This window comes from Salvelinus fontinalis, chromosome 25, assembly GCF_029448725.1.
Source record: "Salvelinus fontinalis isolate EN_2023a chromosome 25, ASM2944872v1, whole genome shotgun sequence".
NCBI classification, from domain to species: Eukaryota; Metazoa; Chordata; class Actinopteri; order Salmoniformes; family Salmonidae; genus Salvelinus; species Salvelinus fontinalis.
The window spans coordinates 5,702,699-5,725,603 of NC_074689.1; the positions used below are offsets into that span (position 1 = coordinate 5,702,699).

General features: G+C 41.5%; 1 protein-coding gene across 1 annotated transcript in view; it reads left to right on the plus strand.

The window, feature by feature from the left end:
- Positions 1-19,587, plus strand: part of LOC129822797 (dnaJ homolog subfamily B member 6-like) — a 70,737-nt gene extending 51,150 nt beyond the window's left edge. Inside the window, exons 8-10 of the mRNA XM_055881220.1 lie at positions 62-132; positions 16,313-16,447; positions 18,041-19,587. Of these exons, the coding sequence (XP_055737195.1) occupies positions 62-132; positions 16,313-16,447; positions 18,041-18,144 (310 nt within the window). The 3' untranslated portion in view covers positions 18,145-19,587. The remainder of the gene's footprint in view (positions 1-61; positions 133-16,312; positions 16,448-18,040) is intronic.
- Positions 19,588-22,905: the final 3,318 nt, after the last annotated feature.

A 22,905-nucleotide genomic window follows, 5' to 3' on the forward strand; every position in this document is an offset into this window, starting at 1 on the left:
CAGATATGTATGATTAAAATAACTCGTGTCTTTTATCCTAACTCTGTTTTGTCTCCTGCAGGATTGTGGAGAACGGCCAGGAGAGGGTGGAGGTGGAGGAGGACGGTCAGTTGAAGTATCTAACCGTCAACGGTAAGGAGCAGCGCCTAAGACTGGATAACAAGTGATAACCTCTGCACGACGTTTGAAATGCTCACACCTGAACTGGAAACAAACCAAACTAACTCAGCGTGACGATGCTGCTCAGGGTCGCAATCTTACGGCGGATTGGTTTCTCTCCTCTCTCTCCCCTGTTGACATTCGTAGTTCACGGAGAGGAAATGTGTTCTCATCTTAGTTTAGCCGCTGGAGCGAGGGACGATCAGATAGGGTTGTATTTATTCCAGCTTTACCTTTTGTTTTGGGACCATTCTCTTACTAGGACCACTGTTTATGACTTTTTGTGCTGTACTGATTTCGTTGTATTACAGTTTTTCCGTGGGTGGACTTCTTTACCTTTTAGTTCTAGAAGCCAGGGGCACAACAAGATATACATTTGGACAGCTTTGCGTTTGTTCATTTTTTTATTTTTTATTAACTGTCAAATTCTCAGCTTTAACCCTTTGCCTATTTAAATGAACATCTAACCACATCTCTCTAACCTGTACACCGTTTTCATGTTCATGAGCTTTAGATTACCCATTTTAGACAGTTAATCCATTTATATAGTATTAATGTGAACTTGTTTTTGCTTTTGTTTGTTTTTGAATACAAGTGTTTTTTCAGCATGATTGCCAATGACAAGGCTGTTCAAGTTCTGACCAACTGTTCCGTCAGTTCACCATAAACCCTAAACCAAGACTAAATATACAGTGCCTTGCAAAGGTATTCAGACACCTTGGATTTCTTCACTTGTTTTATTGTGTTACAAAGTGGGATTGGATTTAATTGTAATTTTTTGTGAACAATATACACAACATACTCTGTCAAAGTGGAAGAAACAATTACTTTTTATTTATTTTTAATATGAACAATATAAAATAATAAAATATAGTAGCATAAGTATTCAGTCTCTTTGTTTAGGCAAGCCTAAATTAGTTCAGGAGTCAAATTTGGTTTAACAAATCACATAATAGTTACCGTAAGGTCCCTTACAGACAAACCACATGTTTCACATGTCACGTGAAATCATTTGGATCACATATGGATTCACATTTTCACGTGAGATTTCACATGTGATGCCCTGCAAACCAAAATGGGTCGTTATAATACACACACAGTGCTTTTAACTTACAACATTTGAGCACGTGAAAACCCAGCTGTGAAATGTAATTTAGAATATTTTACTTTGAAGTGAATCATTTACATGAATTTAATTTAAACAGTCACGTTCCCCTGCAGGTTTTATCTAGTTCCCGGTTTGTTCCAGGGACATCCCCAAGGACATTCTTAGAACATTGTGTCACGGTCCCCTGGAGGTTTTTGTCTAGTTGCGGTGATGTGAAATTCACGTGTTTTTTTCCGTAAGGGGTCCATCAGTCAAGTATTGAATTTCAAGCACAGATTCAACTACAAAGACCAGGGAGCTTTTCAAACGGGTAGTGATTAGTAGACGGGTAACAATATTGAATCAGACATTGAATATCTATTTTAAGTATGACCTAGTTAATAATAATTATGCTGTGCGTTATGCATTTAACCACCCAGACACCTAAAAAAAAGTCATCCTTCTGAGTTGCAGGACAGGAATGAAACTGCTCAGGGATGTTAACATGAGGGCATTGGGGATTTTTAAAGAGCTACAGAGCTCAATGGTTGTGATGGGAGAGAACTGAGGGTGGATCAACAACATTGCAGTGACTCCACAATAATGACCTCAATGACAGAGTCATAATACGAGCACAAATATACAAATTATTCCAAAACATGCATTTTGTATGCAACAAGACACTAAAGTAATACTGCAAAAAAAAAGTGGCAAAGGAACACACTTTTTGGCCTAAATGCAAAGCCCTATGATTGGGGCAAACACAACACATCACTGAGTAACTGCCTCCTTATTTTCAAGCAGGGTGTTGGCTGCATCATGGTATAGGTATGATTTAACATTGGCAAGTACTGGGTTTATCAGGATAAAATGAAATGGGATAAGCACAAGGAAAATCCTAGAGCAGAACGTGCTTCAGTCTGCTTTACACCAGACACTGGAAGAGGAATTCACCTTTCAGCAGGACAATAACCGACAACACAAGGCCAAATCTACACTGGAGTTGCTTACCAAGAAGACGGTGAATGTTCCTAAGTGGCAGAGTTAGTATTTCAAGCAGATCTAAATCAAAACTATGACAAGACTAGAACATTTGCTCTCTAGCCATGATCCCCAACACTGACAGAGCTTGAAGAATTTTTGAAAGATTAATAGGCAAATATTACACAATCCAGGTGTGCAAAGCTCTTAGAGACTTACCCAAGAAGACTAACAGTTGTAATTGCTGCCAAAGGTTCTAACATGTATGGACTCAGGGAGCTGAATACTTATGCAACTACTATATTTTAGTTATAACATTTTTATGAATCTTTAAAACATTTTAGAATTGTTTTACCACTTTAAAACCATGAAATGTGAAGAAATCCAAGTGGTCTGAATACTTTTGCAAAGCACTGTGTGTGTGTGTGTGTGTATGTGTATATATATATGTGTATATATATATGTGTATATATATATATATATATATATATATATATATATATATATATATATATATATATATATGTGTATATATATATATATATATATATATATATATATATATATGTGTGTGTATGTGTATTTTTTTTTCTATACATACACACTACCGGTCAAAAGTTTTATAACACCTACTCATTAATTTCTTTAGGGTTTTTCTTTTCTTTTTACTATTTTCTACATTGTAGAATAACAGTGAAGACATCAAAACGATCAAATAACACATATGGAATCATGTAGTAACCAAAAAAGTGTTAAACAAATCAAAATATATTTTATATTTGATATTCTTCAAATATCCACCCTTTGCCTTGATGACAGCTTTGCACATTCTTGGCTTTCTCTCAACCAGCTTCATGAGGTAGTCACCTGGAATGCATTGCAATTAACAGGTGTGCCTTCTTAAAAGTTAATTTGTGGAATTTCTTTCCTTAATCCGTTTGAGTCAATCAGCTGTGTGGGACTGTCATTTGTTTTTCAACAGGGCAATGACCCAACACACTTCCAGGCTGTGTAAAGGCTATTTTACCAAGAAGAAGAATAGTGTGGCTATTTGCAGAATCTCAAATACAAAATATATTTGTTTTAACACTTTTTCGGTTACTACATGATTCCATGTGTTATTTCATAGTTTTGATTACTTCACTATTATTCTACAATGTAGAAAATAGTAAAAATAAAGAATACTCTTGAAAGAGTAGGTGTTCTAAAACTTTTGACCGGTAGTGTATATGGACCAAATACAGGGGATTTTGGGTAAAAACAAAACTAGTATAAAGCTTGACCCTTTTTTTGAGGTATGTTGCAGTCCCAATGAGTCTGTTGGGATTCTGTTTGGCTTGAGTGACACTTTCACAGCCGCCCCAACACCCACTTCCACAAACTGTGTGTGCTTGCTTGATGTCACCTGCTTCACACCAACACACAGAAAAAAGGAAACCACACTTGCTGCTTTTCAATGAAACTCACATCACTCACAAGTGTTCATTTTAACCTACTAATAAAATAGTTTTACTGCTATGCTATTCGATTACACCTGCATTCTTACAGTGGTCCATTGTGTCATTCATTCAGTGATAGCTGTCTCTTCGTGGACTACCATGATTTGCAATATGGAATTATTAGCTAGCTTCAACGTAAGATACCGTATGGCAGTGTTAGTTGCCTTTCATCAAGAATGGAGTTAATCTCAACAACAGGTAGGTATTCTCACACGCACACACCCATCTTGAATCCATTAAGCTGTGTCCCATGTTTTCGAAGATCTCCCTTGCCCTTCCTGTCTTCTCCTAGCAGCCTTCAATGTGTTGATGATGCGTTTTGCTTAGAGAATGGGAGTCATACACATTCTCACCTCGGTTTCCCCAGCCTTCACAGAACAGTGTTTGTGTCCCAAATGGCACCCTATTCCCAAATAAAGTGCACTAAAAGAGGGAATCGGGTGCCATTTGGGACGCAGACGATGTCTGTTTTTGTCTTTCATCTAGTAATATGTAAGCTGTTTTATAAGATGTTGTCTGGGGAGCTAGGTTTAAAATCTGTACATTATTCCTTGAAGCTATTTTATCGCCCCCAGAAACGTCCTTTTACTCTCTGTTCTAGATGCTCTAGACGACCAATTCTCATAGCTTTTAGCCGTACCCTTATCCTACTCCTCCTCTGTTCCTCTGGTGATGTAGAGGTGAATCCAGGCCCTGCAGTACCTAGCTCCACTCCTATTCCCCAGGCGCTCTCTTTTGATGACTTCTGTAACCGTAATAGCCTTGGTTTCATGCATGTTAACATTAGAAGCCTCCTCCCTAAGTTTGTTTTGTTCACTGCTTTAGCTCACTCTGCCAACCCGGATGTTTTAGCCGTGTCTGAATCCTGGCTTAGAAAGACCACCAAAAATTCTGACATTTTCATCCCCAACTACAAGATTTTCAGACAAGATAGAACGGCCAAAGGGGGCGGTGTTGCAATCTACTGCAAAGATTGCCTGCAGAGTTCTGTTTTACTATCCAGGTCTGTTCCCAAACAATTTGAACTTCTACTTTTAAAAATCCACCTCTCTAAAAACAAGTCTCTCACCGTTGCCGCCTGCTATAGACCACCCTCTGCCCCCAGCTGTGCTCTGGACACCATATGTGAACTGATTGCCCCCCATCTATCTTCAGAGCTCGTGCTGCTAGGCGACCTAAATTGGAACATGCTTAACACCCCAGCCATCCTACAATCTAAGCTTGATGCCCTCAATCTCACACAAATTATCAATGAACCTACCAGGTACCACCCCAATTCCGTAAACACGGGCACCCTCATAGATATCATCCTAACCAACTTGCCCTCCAAATACACCTCTGCTGTTTTCAACCAAGATCTCAGCGATCACTGCCTCATTGCCTGCATCCGTAATGGGTCAGCGGTCAAACGACCTCCACTCATCACTATCAAACGCTCCCTGAAACACTTCAGCGAGCAGGCCTTTCTGATCGACCTGGCCGATGTATCCTGGAAGGATATTGATCTCATCCCGTCAGTAGAGGATGCCTGGATATTTTTTAAAAATGTCTTCCTCACCATCTTGAATAAGCATGCCCCATTCAAGAAATTTAGAACCAGGAACAGATATAGCCCTTGGTTCTCTCCTGACCTGACTGCCCTTAACCAACAGAAAAACATCCTATGGCGTTCTGCATTAGCATCGAACAGCCCCCGTGATATGCAACTTTTCAGGGAAGCTAGAAACCAATATACACAGGCAGTTAGAAAAGCCAAGGCTAGCTTTTCAAGCAGAAATTTGCTTCCTGCAACACAAATTCAAAAAAGTTCTGGGACACTGTAAAGTCCATGGAGAATAAGAACACCTCCTCCCAGCTTCCAACTGCACTGAAGATAGGAAACACTGTCACCACCGACAAATCCACTATAATTGAGAATTTCAATAAGCATTTTTCTACGGCTGGCCATGCTTTCCACCTGGCTGCCCCTACCCCGGTCAACAGCACTGCCCTCCCCTCTGCTACTCGCCCAAGCCTTCCCCATTTCTCTTTCTCCCAAATACAGTCAGCTGATGTTCTGAAAGAGCTGCAAAATCTGGACCCTTACAAATCAGCCGGGCTAGATAATCTGGACCCTTTCTTTCTAAAACTATCTGCTGAAATTGTTGCCACCCCTATTACTAGCCTTTTCAACCTCTCTTTCGTGTCGTCTGAGATTCCCAAAGATTGGAAAGCAGCTGCGGTTATCCCCCTCTTCAAAGGGGGGGACACTCTTGACCCTAACAGCTACAGACCTATATCTATCCTACCCTGCCTTTCTAAGGTCTTCGAAAGCCAAGTCAACAAACAGATTACCGACCATTTCGAATCCCACCATACCTTCTCCACTATGCAATCTGGTTTCAGAGCTGGCCATGGGTGCACCTCAGCCACGCTCAAGGTCATAAACGATATCTTAACCGCCATCGATAGGAAACAATACTGTGCAGCCGTATTCATTGACCTGGCCAAGGCTTTTGACTCTGTCAATCACCACATCCTCATCGGCAGACTCGACAGCCTTGGTTTCTCTAATGATTGCCTCGCCTGGTTCACCAACTACTTCTCTGATCGAGTTCAGTGTGTCAAATCGGAGGGTCTGTTGTCCGGGCCTCTGGCAGTCTCTATGTGGGTGCCACAGTGTTCAATTCTTGGACCGACTCTCTTCTCTGTATACATCAATGATGTCGCTCTTGCTGCTGGTGATTCTCTGATCCATCTCTACGCAGACGACACTATTCTGTATACTTCTGGCCCTTCTTTTGACACTGTGTTAACAACCCTCCAGGCGAGCTTCAATGCCATACAACTCTCCTTCCGTGGCCTCCATTTGCTCTTAAATACAAGTAAAACTAAATGCATGCTCTTCAACCGATCGCTGCCTGCACCTGCCCGCCTGTCCAACATCACTACTCTGGACGGCTCTGACTTAGAATATGTGGACAACTACAAATACCTAGGTGTCTGGTTAGACTGTAAACTCTCCTTCCAGACTCACATCAAACATCTCCAATCCAAAGTTAAATCTAGAATTGGCTTCCTATTCCGCAACAAAGCATCCTTCACTCATGCTGCCAAACATACCCTTGTAAAACTGACCATCCTACCAATCCTCGACTTCGGTGATGTCATTTACAAAATAGCCTCCAAAACCCTACTCAATAAATTGGATGCAGTCTATCACAGTGCCATCCGTTTTGTCACCAAAGCCCCATATACTACCCACCACTGCGACCTGTACACTCTCGTTGGCTGGCCCTCGCTTCATACTCGTCGTCAAACCCACTGGCTCCAGGTCATCTACAAGACTCTGCTAGGTAAAGTCCCCCCTTATCTCAGCTCGCTGGTCACCATAGCAACGCCCACCCGTAGCACGCGCTCCAGCAGGTATATCTCTCTGGTCACCCCCAAAACCAATTCTTCCTTTGGCCGCCTCTCCTTCCAGTTCTCTGCTGCCAATGACTGGAACGAACTACAAAAATCTCTGAAACTGGAAACACTTATCTCCCTCACTAGCTTTAAGCACCAGCGGTCAGAGCAGCTCATAGATTACTGCACCGGTACATAGCCCATCTATAATTTAGCCCAAACAACTACCTCTTTACCTACTGTATTTATTTATTTTGCTCCTTTGCACCCCATTATTTCTATCTCTACTTTTTCTATCTCTACTATCTCTACTTTTTTTTACTTTTTTTTACTTGCTATATTGTATTTACTTCGCCACCATGGCCTTTTTATATTTTTATTTATTTATATATATATTTTGTTTGCCTTCACCTCCCTTATCTCACCTCACTTGCTCATATTGTAGATAGACTTATTTTTCACTGTATTATTGACTGTATGTTTGTTTTACTCCATGTGTAACTATGTGTTGTTGTATGTGTCGAACTGCTTTGCTTTATCTTGGCCAGGTCGCAATTGTAAATGAGAACGTGTTCTCAATTTGCCTACCTGGTTAAATAAAGGTGAAATAAAATAAAAAAATAAAAATCAAATCAACACTGCTTTGATGTTCAACACAATACCTTATATTTCTCAAATGGTACCCTGAAACCTACATACGGGTAACAGACAAAATAATGGAAACACTTGAGTAAATGAGGAACACAAAGTACAGTGTATTGAGAGCAGGTGTGTCCACACAGTTCTAGTTCCTGAGTTAATTAACATCCCATGCCAAGGTGCATTGAAGCTACTTTGGCTCATGCCCTATATTAAGACACTTTGTGTTTCCTTTATTTTGGCAGTTACCTGTAGTGCACTAGTTAAATAGTTGTACTTCTATGTTTGAACAGAGCCTTGCAGGCCCTGGTCAAAAGTAGTGCACTAAATAAGGAATAGGGTGCCATTTGTGATTTAACCAGGGTTGTATTGTCCCTCTCAGCACTGGGCTGATGTGTTATCTTCAGATGCCGTGCATCCGTGCCACTGTCTGAAACTGGTGGTGTAACAGTATAACTTTAAACCGTCCCCTCGCCCCGACACGGGCGCGAACCAGGGACCCTCTGCACACATCAACAACGGTTGCCCACGAAGCACGGTCGTTACCCATCGCTCCACAAAAGCCGCGGCCCTTGCAAAGCAAGGGGCAACCCTACTTAAAGTCTCAGAGCAAGTGACGTAACTGATTGAAATGCTACTAGCGCGTACCCGCTAACTAGCTAGCCATTTCACATCCGTTACACTCACCCCCCCCTTTCAACCTCCTCCTTTTCCGCAGCAACCAGTGATCCGGGTCAACAGCATCAATGTAACAGTATAACTTTAAACCGTCCCCTCGCCCCGACACGGGCGCGAACCAGGGACCCTCTGCACACATCAACAACGGTCGCCCACGAAGCACGGTCGTTACCCATCGCTCCATAAAAGCCGCGGCCCTTGCAAAGCAAGGGGCAACCCTACTTAAAGTCTCAGAGCAAGTGACATAACTGATTGAAATGCTACTAGCGCGTACCCGCTAACTAGCTAGCCATTTCACATCCGTTACAGTGGCACAGATGGTGGTAGACTGGCAACAGTGAGCAGAAGGGGTTACAGCTGTTTATTATGCCCTGGCCTGCGGCAGAAGGTGAAGTGCGTGTTTGTTCATAGGCAGAACGACAGATTTTTACCTTGTCAGCTCGGGGATTTGATCTTGCAACCTTTAAGCTAACTAGGCCAGCGCTCTAACCACTAGCTTACCATGCCGCGCCAAAAGGAGGTTAGTTGATTTACAGAAGCTTCGGTGCATTTCTTTGAGAGTAGTTACATGATCGGCGAAAGCTGTCACTGTTTAGCAACAAGAAAGCAGAAAGAACAGGTCCCTCTAGCAGTTTACCGTCCGGTTTGTTTTGCGTAAGAACCCTTATCCTCTCAAAGGAAATGTTTCTAAAATTAAGAAATAATACACAGACCTACTCCTTATCTTACATTTTCTGTGGTATTTTTGCACATTGTCGTGAAACGTTTTGTAACAGAAACGTTTCTTTTTTGACAGGCTCAGTTTGTCCGTTTTCCTCCATTTGTTGCCTAGTGAATACAACCCTGCATTTTACGACATTGGCTTACCGGCACTGTAGCTACATTTTGTCCTTCCCTCAGCTGTGGCAGCCATTTCTCCCTCACTCTGCAGCTCGAGACTTTTTTTTTTCTTCTCACCTGAAGGTTGATTGAAGCGGTGGCTGAGCATTTGCAAGTAGTGCAGTTGCTAGTTGACACTGTGGCTCTGTCCTTGTGGCTGGGTGACCTGTGTGTGTTGAGATGTGCTGATGAGTGGAGGAGATTAGCATACCCTCCACTGTGGTAGAGCTGACCAAGTCAGGCCCCAGGCTAATACTGGAATTATCACATCACTTGTTTAAAACGCTAACACTTCCTGATAAGGCCTGACATTCAATTGAGTTAGGCTATTACACATTTTGCCCTCAGTGGGAAACATTATACATTTAATGTCAGAAAAGCAGCTTGAATTTTGTCTTTTTGCTTTTTAATAACTGCTTGAGCCAAGGGCAAATTACTGTTTTGGTATGAAAACGTAATCAGAATTAATGTAGGGCTTGAATTTAGAGATTTTCTCAGGCGGGTAAGAAGTATTTTTCCATGGTGCAGTAGCTCCTCCTGCTGACTGAAATCTGCCATTGCATTTCTTTGTTAAACTCAATAGAGCCGTGTTCCCCCCCCCCCTTATATTATTAATAATTGAAGATGCATTTATTACAAATGAATTATGTATGTTGTATACAACAAATGTTGAAAAGCCTAAAGGCAAGCCTGAAGACTGTGTAGCCTAAACCTTCCTCTCTCGCTGTGTTGTAGAATATGTGTCTGGCACTAGGTGGCACTGTTTCTACATTAACAGGAGATTATGACATCACTCTGTTCTTTTCTACCTTCTCCAGGTCAACTGTTTTGTTATTTTTATACTTGTATTACTTGACTGCAGCAAACAACTTGTATTTGGTTAATGTAAGGTGAAATGTATTCCAGCTTAGTAACAGGTAGGCTATATTATTTTTCGTGCTTTTTAAATATCCTGGGACCAAAGTCAAAATCACACAGAATTTTAGCATGTACTGATGATATATCCAAATACACACTCTGTAACCCAAATGTCTGACATGGCAGTATATATTATTTCTTCGTCTTAAGGGTGTGTATGCATTATTAATGTGGCTAGCACAGTTTAAGGTAAATTCTAGGGTGCGTGTCAAATTACACTCAATTTCCTATATAGTGTACTACTGTCTCTGCATTAGTCTCGCTTTGTGGTGACTAGCCCTACTGGTTTAAATACCATAACTAGGTGGAATGAGCAATGACATAATACTACTATCCATGTCTCAACCCACAAGCCACTTTATGGGCAAGTTGCCAGCACCTCCTTGAGCCCAGGAGGATTCTATTGGTCTTGCAGTTGGTCATGCTGCTAACTTCCTCAAAGCTAAAAATGTGAAAAATGAACACCAGCAAGTTTTTATGATTGAAAACTGAAAGGTTGAGTGATTTTGAGCGCTCAGGTGGATCTCACGCTCATCCATCACTAATGACAGATCATGTTTTGATTTCCTGTCCCGGGGCCACAAAATGGCTTCCTAGTTGCAGTAGGGGGCATCCTGTTTGAATTGCATTCCGTGCGACTGTCCCCGTCAGCATCAACCCCATGGCTGCCGGCTGCTTTATGAAAAATTGAGGAGTTGGAAGCGAACACTGGAAACAACCCAGCTGTTGCCTAACCCTGTTTAAACAAGGGCACAGACATTGCCTACGTCACAAATGGCATCCTATTCCCTATACAGTGCACTAATTACACAGGAAATAGGGTACCATTTGCGACCTAGTCACTATATGTGTGCTCAGCAGTGGTGTCACCTCAGCAGATCACTGCTGCTGTCCGTCTGCCCAGGATATATATTAAAACATGAGGTGGAAGAGACTATGGGAGGAGACATGCAGACTTTTGCATTGATAATAGTCGATTACGTTTGATGGGGGTCGGAGGTTGAAGCCCAAACAACGTGTGTGTAGACTTCACCTGAGCAGTCAAATCCAAATCAAATCCAGGCCTACGTAAGGTTTGGCCAACACGCATGAGATTTCAATTGTGTTTCTCTCTGAGAGTAGCAGTGAGTGGTTTGTTTACACGTGTGATATTTTGTAGCTAAAGCTAATGATGAAAGACAAAAAAAAATGCCCTATTACCAGGCTATACAAAATGAAATACAAATGTAATTTAATTGAATGTTAACTCTGTAAGCCGCCCTGCACAATCAATGAACCAACAGCATCGCCTAGGCCTATACGTTCTCTCCCAGACTCATGGATAGAACATTTGGAGTGTAGCATAAGGTAACCAGTCCATCCAGTGTATATATAATAATACAGTCCACACTCAAAGGTTTAATTTTAGAGTATAGGCTAGAGCTAGACCAATTATGTACCAAAGACATCTAAAGTGTTTTTTGTTTTTGTTTTTCTGCCGTGCATAATATGCGGTAGACTATTTATTGTATAATGACACAATCATTATTTTTTTAATTTTAATTTTTTTTAAATGTTTTGGCTCATGTACAGTTGAAGTCGTAAGTTTGCATACACTTAGGTTGGAGTCATTAAAACTCGTTTTTCAACCACTCCACAAATTTCTTGTTAACAAACTATAGTTCTGGCAAGTCGGTTACGACATCTACTTTGTGCATGACACAAGTCATTTTTCCAACAATTGTTTGCAGACAGATTATTTAATTTATAATTCACTGTATCACAATTCCAGTGGGTCAGAAGTTTACATACACTAAGTTGACTGTGCCTTTAAACAGCTTGGAAATTTCCAGAAAATGATGTCATGGCTTTAGAAGCTTCTGATAGGCTAATTGACATAATTTGAGTCAATTGGAGGTGTACCTGTGGATGTATTTCAAGGCCTACCTTCAAACTCAGTGCCTCTTTGCTTGACATCATGGGAAAATCAAAAGAAATCAGCGAAGACCTCAGAAAAATAATTGTAAACCGCCTCAAGTCTGGTTCATCCTTGGGAGCAATTTCCCTACGCCTGATGGTACCACGGTCATCTGTACAAACAACAGTACACAAGTATAAACACCATGGGACCACGCAGCCATCATACCGCTCAGGAAGGAGACGCGTTCCGTCTCCTAGAGAGGAACGTACTTTGGTGCGAAAAGTGCAAATCAATTACAGAACAACAGCAAAGGTCCTTGTGAAGATGCTGGAGGAAACAGGTACAAAACTATCTATATCAACATTAAAACAAGTGCTATATCGACATAACCTGAAAGGCCGCTCAGCAAGGAAGAAGCCACTGCTCCAAAACCGCCCTAAAAAAGCCAGACTACGTTTTGCAACTGCATATGGGGACAAAAATACTTTTTGGAGAAATGTCCTCTGGTCTAATAAAACAAAAATAGAACTGTTTGGCCATAATGACCGTCATTATTTTTGGAGGAAAAAGGAGGAGGCTTGCAAGCCGAAGAACACCATCCCAACCGTGAAGCACAGGGGTGGCAGCATCATGTAGTGGGGGTGCTTTGCTGCAGGAGGGGCTGGTGCACTTCACAAAATAGATGGCATCATGAGGTAGGAAAATTATGTGTATATATTGAATCACCATCTCAAGACATCAGTCAGGAAGCTAAAGCTTGGTCGCAAATGCATCTTCCAAATGGACAATGACCCCAAGCATACTTCCAAAATTGTGGCAAAATGGCTTAAGGACTACAAAGTCAAGGTATTAGAGTGGCCATCACGAAGCCCTAACCTCAATCCTGTAGAAAATATGTGGGCAGAACTGAAAAAGCGTGTGTGAGCAAGGAGGCCTACAACCTGATTCAGTTACACCAGCTCTTTCAGCAGGAATGGGCCATAATTCACCCAACTTATTGTAGGAAGCTTGTGGAAGGCTACCCGAAATGTTTGACCCAAGTTAAACAATTTAAAGGCAATGCTACCAAATACTAATTGAGTGTATGCAAACTTCTTACCCACTGGTAATGTGATGAAAGAAACAAAAGCTGAAATAAATCATTCTTCTATTATTCTGACATTTCACATTCTTAAAATAAAGTGGTGATCCTAACTGACCTAAGACAGGGAATTTTACTAGGATTAAATGTCAGGAATTGTGAAAAACGGAGTTTAAATGTATTTGGCTGAGGTGTATGTAAACTTCCGACTTCAACTGTATCGGCATGTGCTATGCGTAAGCTCTAATATGTGTATGGATGTGTTGAATGAATCGTCACCGTAGAGAGCGCTGTCTATTTTGTGTTCGGCGTTGAAACAACATCCACGACGAGCGTGTTCCACTCAGTTTCAACCTGTTGAACGTTTCTTCAAATTGATCAATCACAGTGAGGTGAGTTTTTAAAGCAAAATGCTGTTTCGATGACAGGTTTTCTGATCTGGTTTTTCGATTACATTCGAATTGATGTCAGAGTGGTTAGAGGGACGACAGAGCGCTGAGTACCAGGCCATTAGGACCTGATGATCGTCACCGAGTTGGGTACTAGCAACACATAACCAGAGTGCGTGAGAGGAGATTACCGTGACTCAACGGTCACGTGGAATTTTACTGCGGTCATGACTCATGACTGCCAGTGTGGCGGTAGTATGGTCACTGCAACAGCCTTAGACAGCACATGAGATTGGTTTAAATTGTGTTTCTCTCTGAGAATAGCAATGACTGGTTTATTTAGTTTTTGCAGGTGTTTGTGTGTGCGGGCATGGTTTGTGTGTGCTCGGGGTGTGTGTGCTCGGTGTGTGTGCGCATGGTGTGTGTGTATGCGCTGTGTGTGTGTGTGTCAGGTGTCTGGATGTTGTCAGTCAAACAGCCTATAAATAGACCTGTACACACAGGACTGAAACAAAACAAATGACAAGCACCCTTCAGACAATAGCTCTAAATGTATGCATGGAGAAGCGTTCTGTAGTACCAATGAAGTCTTTGATCGGGGAAATAAAAGGCAGCCTTTATAATTATTAAAAGAGCTCATTGTCGTCATTGTTCTTTTGATATTGTTTTGTTGAAATTCATTAAATGATAATGGATTACACTGCTCTGTGGGGCGGGAGTCTTATCGCAGAGGTAACCACCTCCATAATACAATCAAATGTTGATCCACAGAACAGGGACATGTTGACAATGTGCCGCCACAGCCTTGGATTCTCACAAGGTAACATGCAATTACTCTCCATTCCTCCAACGCAAAACTGATTAGATCTTCAGGCAGTCTGCAAAAGGGAATAATCACTTGGATTAGTGGTCTTTCAAATCTGGAAGGAGCCAGGGGAAGGCCTTACCGAAACTGTAAACCACCAATTGTGATTGTTATTCCACCCAGGGGGATTATCACTCTGTGGTGTCAATCCTCCATTTGGGAGGATTGGCAGCATTTAAAAGACTATTGCGCCGGCTGGCCTATCGCAACATAGACTGCAAATTTGCCAGGGTCTCAATTGCTGACTTGATGGTAACAAGAAGTCTATTCATCCAGTTGAAAACTGCATCTCAAATGGAACCCTATTCTCTATGTAGTGCACTACTTCTGATTAGGGCTTGGTCAAAAGTAATGCACTATACAGGGAATAGGGTGCCATTTGAGAGAAAGACAGTCTCACCGTGCTGTTTCCTTTGTCTCAGACAAGGCTTATCACAGCCTGAGTGAGGACCGGCTTATCCGATTCTCCACCACCTTTCAACATCCTTGCCACCTATTTTTTTTTCTTCTCTGCCATGTCTGCAAAAGGGATACGATTTGGAGCTCGATAACTATGGAAGTGGCGCTTCAACAACTACTTAGATTGAATAATTAGTGAGAGAGAGGTCCTCCAAGGCAATTTTCTTCAACGCAGTTTATATCCAGTGCAGCACTCTGGCCTGCTCTTATTCCAAGCAAGTTGGGCAGTGTGTCACTGTGACGTCCCTAAGCACATCCACTGGTTTGAAACGTCACTCGAATGACATGTGATTTGTTAAAGGCTTGACTGTTGGATATGATGGAAGGATGATGGAGGGGGTTTGAAAGCTGGTGCAGATCTCTCGCTAAATGAAAACCGGTTCGGCACGAGAGAGCATCTGGCTCCTTTCTTCTCTACCCCCCCCCCCCCCCCCCCCCCCCCCCGTAATTACAAAACACAATGGCGACAAAATCAGCCCGTATAATCTCAATGCATAATAAGTCTCCCCTCGTCCCATATACGCTGCCACTAATTCAATATAAATGTAAATTACCAAGGGAAAATGCATTTTTATTTACATGACTAATCACAATAAAACAAACCCACATGAAATATGAATGAAGTCTATGGTTGCGGTATGAAAGGGTTGCTGCAGCCAGAGGGGATGTTTGAAGATATTTTCGTTTTATCCTCTTTGTTTTTCTGGCACAGCTGTAGAGGTTTGACTCACACTTATGTTCTCTGTAGACAACATGTCATGAGAGGAGCTTCTTGTTCTCACTTTGATTGTGTTCTTTGTGTCAAGGATGTCAAATGGTACTTAAACATCTCTATTCTGACCAGTCCCTATTCAATGAGCACCACAGATGATGCCTATAATTGTGCTGTGTGATTAATACCGGTCAACACTCGGGCTTCATTTTGCGACATAAAGGAGATGCTCCCTCCACACAATCATAAGTCAAAGGTATAAAATGGTTTGGCCAGCTCAGATTCATCCACTTCTCCATGGGTGTTCTTTTTGATCTGATTCTCCCAGAGAATCATGTTGCCCTTCGTGGGGAAAAAACTCGGAGGAGTCAGAGCTGGGACCGTCCTTCCCCTATCTCTGCAAAGTAAAGATAGTTTTAGGTGTACAGATGTGTGTTCTGTTTGTGTAGCACATGGGGATGTGTGAAACTTCATCCTCAGCCTGAAGTGTTGACACTTGTGCACCGAATAAGTAACTTTCGGTGCCACCGACTCCTCAGACGCTTCTGAAAGGAGGTTTACGTGTGCTTGTAAGACAGAAGTCCTGGGTTGGAGCCTCGGCGTGAGTCGATTCAGGAGAAAGTGGTACTCACTAAGCAAGCAGGGTAACGTCCTTTAACTAAACTGACTACCCCCACAGGTCTGGAAGAGGAGGACTGGCGACAGAACGCTTTCCCTGGTCCTCCCTCCCACCAACGCTACCTGAGGAACACCTCACAGAACCCCCTGGAGGAAGACGAGGAGTGCGGGCTACAGAGCCTGGGACTCGCCAGAGGTGTGTCCCCCAACCTAGTGTTCTCTCCTGGGGAGAAAACGTCTGCTGTGTGGAGGCCGCATAGAGAGACCCAGGAACAGGCCGGTTGTGAAATGTTTTGATGCAAATGTGCTTACATAAAGGTCATTGGTAGCTGTGAGCTGTCTAGAGACTAAGGACAGGTGTTCTAGAGTAGACTGTAAAGCCCTTTGTTATAACTGCTGATGCACAAAGGGCTTATAAAGTACATAAGAACAGTGGTGGAAAAGTACCCAAACTGTCGTACTTGAATAAAAGTTAAGATACCTTTAATAGAAAATGATTTGAGTAAAAGTGAAATACTCCTTGAGTAAAAGTCTAAAAGTATTTGTTTTTAAATATACGTATCAAAGTAAGTATAAATCATTTTTTATTACTTATGAAGCAAACCAGATGTCCCCATTTTCTTGTTTAAAAAAAAAAAAGGTACGGATAGCACACTTACACTAGTGAGTCCACCAGATCAGAGGCAGTCGGGATGACCAGGGATGTTCTCTTGATACGTTTGTGAATTGGACCATTTTCCTTTCCTGCTAGGCATTCAAAATGTAACAAGTATCATATATGTATCATATATTATATATATATATATATATATATATATATATATATATATATATATATATATATATATATATAGTATCATATATGGGTGTCAGGGAAAATGTATGAAGTAAAAAGTATGTACATTATTTTCATCAAGAATGTTATGAAGTCAAAGTCAAAGTTGTCAAAAATATAAATAGTAAAGTACAGTACAGATACTGTACCTCCAAAAAGTACTTAAGTAGTACTTTAAAGTATTTTTACTTAAGTATTTTACACCACAGCGTTTGAAATTTGAATAAGACATTTTCAAGAGGTTTGTAATAACTACGGATTCTGCTGAGACTGAAAGGGACGAATATTTATATTTAATTCAAACTTTTACGTTGTTGATGAATTTAGAACAGCAGTCTCTAAAATGGTTGACTGTAGACTACACGTAAGGTGGTGTTTGTTTCGTATGGATTAATCAACGGCCGCCAAGCTAAGCTTTGTTTAAAGACAAGCTAACACCTTAATAACGCCGGCTAATTGGTTGCTGTTGTAGCGGGTGGCTAAACAAAGGGCCAGTGACAAAGGCAGCAATGTTTGACTGGTTGAGTTCAACATTGAGGGGAATGAGTTCATTAGAGGGCTCTGTTGTTCTGCAGTGTAATGACTCCGGGTCAAAGGTCATCCTCTGTTTTCCTCCAGGGATCACGGGGTCAAACACAAAAGCCCTGCAATTATCTCACACACACTGACACACAGGGGTTGTAATGAGGCCTCCATTGTTGCTGGGGGTGGACTGAGGGTGGATTTGAGCAAATTCACCGTTTTTAAGATAAGCAGAGTTTGCAATTTTACCAGGGCGTTGTTTAAGCTTTGCCTGATGAGTTATAATGCCAATAATTAAGGTTTGAGGGAAAACATCTAGAAGTGTGGATATACATTCTGCTGAGGTAAGTGGCATGCAATTTTCTGTCGATTATTACCCAATAGAATATTGTCGTTTGCCCTCCCTGTTGTTTGACAATCATTTCTCTGTAGGACACATGGACACTAAGAGGAAGAAATATCCTTGGAGACAGGAGGCGGAGCTCAAAAAGAAGAGATCACCTCGATTGGCTCCTCGAATTGGTGCCTTGTTCTAAAGCACCGCCTTTTGCCTGCCCTTCCCTGTACGTGTCACCCGGAGGGGAAGAGCATCAGTAGATGTGGCATTAACACGACTCAGCCGTAGGGATATTAAAATCAGGAAACTTTCCCAAAATTCCCAGGTTTTTCCTTAAGTTCCGGTTCCAAGATTCCTGGAATGAAGAGGGACTGAGAATGACATTTCTGGAAAAAAAGTTACCGGAATTTTGCAAACCTACTTAACCATCTACATTGATCATGCCAGCCCACCACCACCACCCCATCACTGTGCCAGGTCTCCCCTTCTCTATCAACTGCTCAGCGCAAGCAGCAAATCTTATTAGATGTCTTTTATGGAAGACATTAGACTTTCTCAAGATCTGTTTTCTCTACCAACAGTTCCTCTGTTTTCTCCTCATGGCTCCTCTGCAGTTTATTTATCGTCCCCCCCCCCAGATGTCAATAGATAGGAGCAGATCTGTTTTTCATTATTTTTTCGTTCATCACAAATAGATGGTTGGCCCGGGAGGACCTTAGCATGAGCATGCGCACGTGCTGTCATAATTGGTCTCCTCTGAATGGAATGCTCAATATTTCATCAAATGTACTTTCAGAAATGTTTCTAGTTCGTTTTTTTAAAGGGATCTGAAGGGTCGAAGTAAATCTAATGGGTGTGAATGGTCTGGAAGAGCCTGCAACAGTAGTGCAATGATGTCAGAGACGCTGATGGCCATTTAGGTATAGGTGGGTCTTTAAACCTTTAAAGATAGAGTTTATAGAAATGATTTAAGTGAATTTGGGTGAACTGTCTCTTTAAAGACCAATATGAGGTTAGAGAGAGAAGTGTCCGGAGAGATCACAGAACTTGGCTTAAAGAGCAAAAAGGAAAGAAGATGGCGTTTCAAAAGCACTGGGCGTAAAGCACTTTGTGACACCTGCTGATGTAAAAAGGGGCTTTATAAAAATGCATCTGATTGATGCAGAAAACATACAGGAATATACTGTAGCTTTTGTCTGCGCTGAGGGAAATATTCTTGCTATCTACACCAAAGAGAATAGTAATAGCAAAGTAAAGACGTGCCGTATAGGGGCAGTCTCTCACCCCTTCATGTGCAATAGCTACCTTTCCCCCCTCTAGCATCGTTCTACTGTAATTTGAATTGGGCCCATATAACTGCACGAGTAGCCGTCTCCCTTTCTAGCCTCTCACAAAGGGTTGTCACTTGGTTTTTACGTTTCACTGCTTTGGTTGGGATGGAAACCTCAGATGGAAGTCCCAGTGTTGAACATATTTATGTCTTTCATAACTATTTTATCAGATTTTTTTGTTTGTTTGTTTAGTTTATTGTCAATTTGCTTTTATTCATGCCCAGTGCCAGGGGAGATGGAATGATTGTTTCATTTTCTGTAAACACCCACCAGTAAAGCTTCATGTCCAGCAGATAATGGTTATGTATTCATATGGTTGTGATGTGGTTTTTGAGGGATATATGACACATGATCCTTTAATAAAGATAGAAAGCACTATGTTTCAAAGGTAGTGAAATAATGGACTATCATCTATTGAATCCTTTCTCTCTCGTATTGAATACTTTCTCTCATTGTGAACATTTGGATGGCATCTGAAATGCTGCTTTCAATATGACGCGTGGCCTTGTGTTCATTGTGCTACGTGTACGCTGTCGTTATATAATTAGGAATTGTATGCATTATTTTGTGACACGGTCTAAGTGAAAAACATTTCAAGCATCACTAGCTTTTCATGAATATTGCAATTTAAACGTGTTGATTTCATTTTTCCCCACAGTCCTTGGTCGAAAAAAGCATCCAGACTTCAAAAGGACCTATTTTTGTTCAACACCTTATTCTTCTAGGTTACTTCAAAGTCTGTATTCTAGGTTGCTTCAAATTCAAGGAAAAGTTCAATAGAGAAAAAAAGGTCTAAATTGGGCATCATAAACAGAGCAGAATAGACCAGTGAAATCCTCGGTTGTGTCCCAAATGGCACCCGATCCCTATATAGTGCAATACTTTTGACCAGGGGCCTTTGGGGAATATGGTGTGGGGAATAGGGGATAGGGTGCCATTTGGGATGCTGCCCTCTTTTGAAACTGCACACCTTCCTTCATTGAAAGACCTCTTCAGAACAGCTCTGGATTAGGCTGTCATTGGCAGAGCTGTGAAGGCGGCGACAGCGACATTCTCTGTGTGAATGTCTACAGTGTGTTGTATTATTCATGGGCTAAGAAACATGCACATGACCTACAGAGTCATTTGGCCCTTGTTCCTAGGAACCAGGCTCCAGTCTCTAAGGGTTTAATTAAAGACTGTGGAGGCAGTGGCCCGTCTCCCTCCGTTGCCTTTCATTTAACGGAGTGGCTGCTGATCCAACTTCTCCTCAGCCTTAGCCTTCACTTAAACACCAATATGCATCGAAAATGGCACCCCATTCCCTATACAGTGCACTACTTTTGACAGGCTGTGGCCTATCAAAATTCGTACTCCAAGCTCCTTTTATTTATCACCTGATTTAACAAAAGCCACATCTCAATAGGCGGTACAGGTGTCCTCTGACATGGCACAAGTGGGGGGGGGGGGGTAATTTACTCTATTGTTCCTCAAGCAAGGGGAGAGGTCAATGACATCAGAAGGCACTGTCAGACCAACTCCTTGAAGATCCTACTCCATGAAGTTTTCCTGACATATTTTTTTACCCTGAGGGCGAGACTGATCCGTGGAGAACGGACACCAAATTAGAACGGATCCATTTTGGTCCGTAGTCTGTGCGTGTGTGGAGTGTGTTACGTAAACTGCGTGGGGGTAGGTACTGTAAATAGCTAAATGATGGTTACGTATTCGTCAGGCCAGTCAAAATTTCAATGGGTGAAAATTGTGTGCGTCTCCGCAGCATCTCTGCGGACAGTCAATGTACTACTCCCAATGAGAAACCATTGAAAATCATGATTATGGAACAAATCAACAGGCCAATCTGGCCTCGCCCTTAAGTGTGTGTAAATTACTGTTTTTATACGTGGATATTGTCTTTGAACACAGATCCTCCCTGAGTTATTAGGAGTTTCTCCTCCTGACTAGAAAGTTGTCACTTATCTTCCATCCCCAGAAATGGACAGAACAACTTACAGTGAGTAGTGTAATGCCCATTCAAAAAAAACGATCATGATATATTTTTCTGTAACAGATGTAACGTTGCTCTGAATTAGTAAGTAAACAACGGGTACTGTAAATGCGTAGTGATTTTGTCCAAAAATATTTTCATTCAAAACCCAATTTTTGGGGTTATTGTTTAGAATGATAGACTTTCATTCTGTGCTGTTATATTTACCAAAAGTGTTTCAGGCACTTGAATATTGGGTTGTGGTCAAAACAAAAGTACAGTGTTGTTAGTCTGAATATAATTTTTTTAATTGCCTGGGATTGGATTCATTCAAAAGGAACACGAATGGGAAATATTGCATAGCTGCCGCTTCCTCTTTCCTTTTGCGCTTCATTGCTTTGATGAATAAAATGCACTTTATTCCCCCTGTATGTATCAAATGTTTATATTAGGACAGCCTCAGAAGCTGGTCACATCGTTTATTTTCTGCGTACCATATTTAAATTACAAATCAAAAACATTCATGCAAATTATATTGTATAAATTGCACATTTCCATTTCAAATTCAAGCTTTCTAAATCACTTGTGGCTGTGGATTTCATCATACGCACAAATCCGTGCGCACAAACGTTTTATGAATGAGGCCTCTGGGTTGCTGCCTCTGGATTCCCATGAAGTGAAATTGAATAGTGTACTGTATTTGTATACAGTACCTGAGTGACATACAGTAGCACATGCCAAATGGATTCGAGTATAAATTCAATTGATTGGACATGATTTGGAAAGGCACACACCTGTCTATATAAGGTCCCACAATTGACTGTGCCATTTTCAAAGTGATAGGAATTTTGTGTAAATCAAATGATACAACCCCCCCCCCCCCCAAAATCTATTTTAATTCCAGGTTGTCAGGCAACAAATTAGGGAAAATGCCAAGGGGGGTGAATACTTTCGCAAGCCACTGTAAGTCCTCAGTTGATTTCAATTGGTGGACTTTTCTGCTTCTTCCCCTTCAAATTTCAACAACCTTGGAATTTCCCCCAACTTCTGATTTCTGACTGCATTTATGCCCTGGTTCATTGTTAGTTTGTTTGCCTGTGTTGTTTGTAATTGCATTAGTGGTATTAATGATGCTGAGTCTCAGGAACGTACAGGGAATTTACGTCTGTCTGAGGAACGCCTCCAGTGCTGTCTCTGTGTACTGGAGGGATCAGTGGAGACAATCTGGGTTTTACACTGATTGACTTTGAGAATAGGAATAAGCTCAGGGTTTCTTCAAATGTAGTGTGAATGAAGAGAAGGAAGTTTGGAGGACAGAGGGACTAGAGGCTGAGGAGCAATCACTCCCTCTGTGTCCCAAATGGGCACCATATTCTCTACATTATTTTTGACCAGACTGACTAGCCTTTGACCAGCCTTTTGACTGCTGAAAAGTAGTGCACTATATAGGGAATAGGGTGCCATTTGGGAACCATGCTCTGAGTGAGAATAACAAATAACAAGTATTGAAAAGGAAATGAATTGTAATATCGAGTGTGATCAACATGAACATGACTAATTTGAGGTAGGCATTTTCGTTCATGTTAAAGTTGATAGGCCTACATTTTGTGATTAGCTGACTATATTGCATGTACCTTGTCCTTCGAAGAAATATGCCTATACT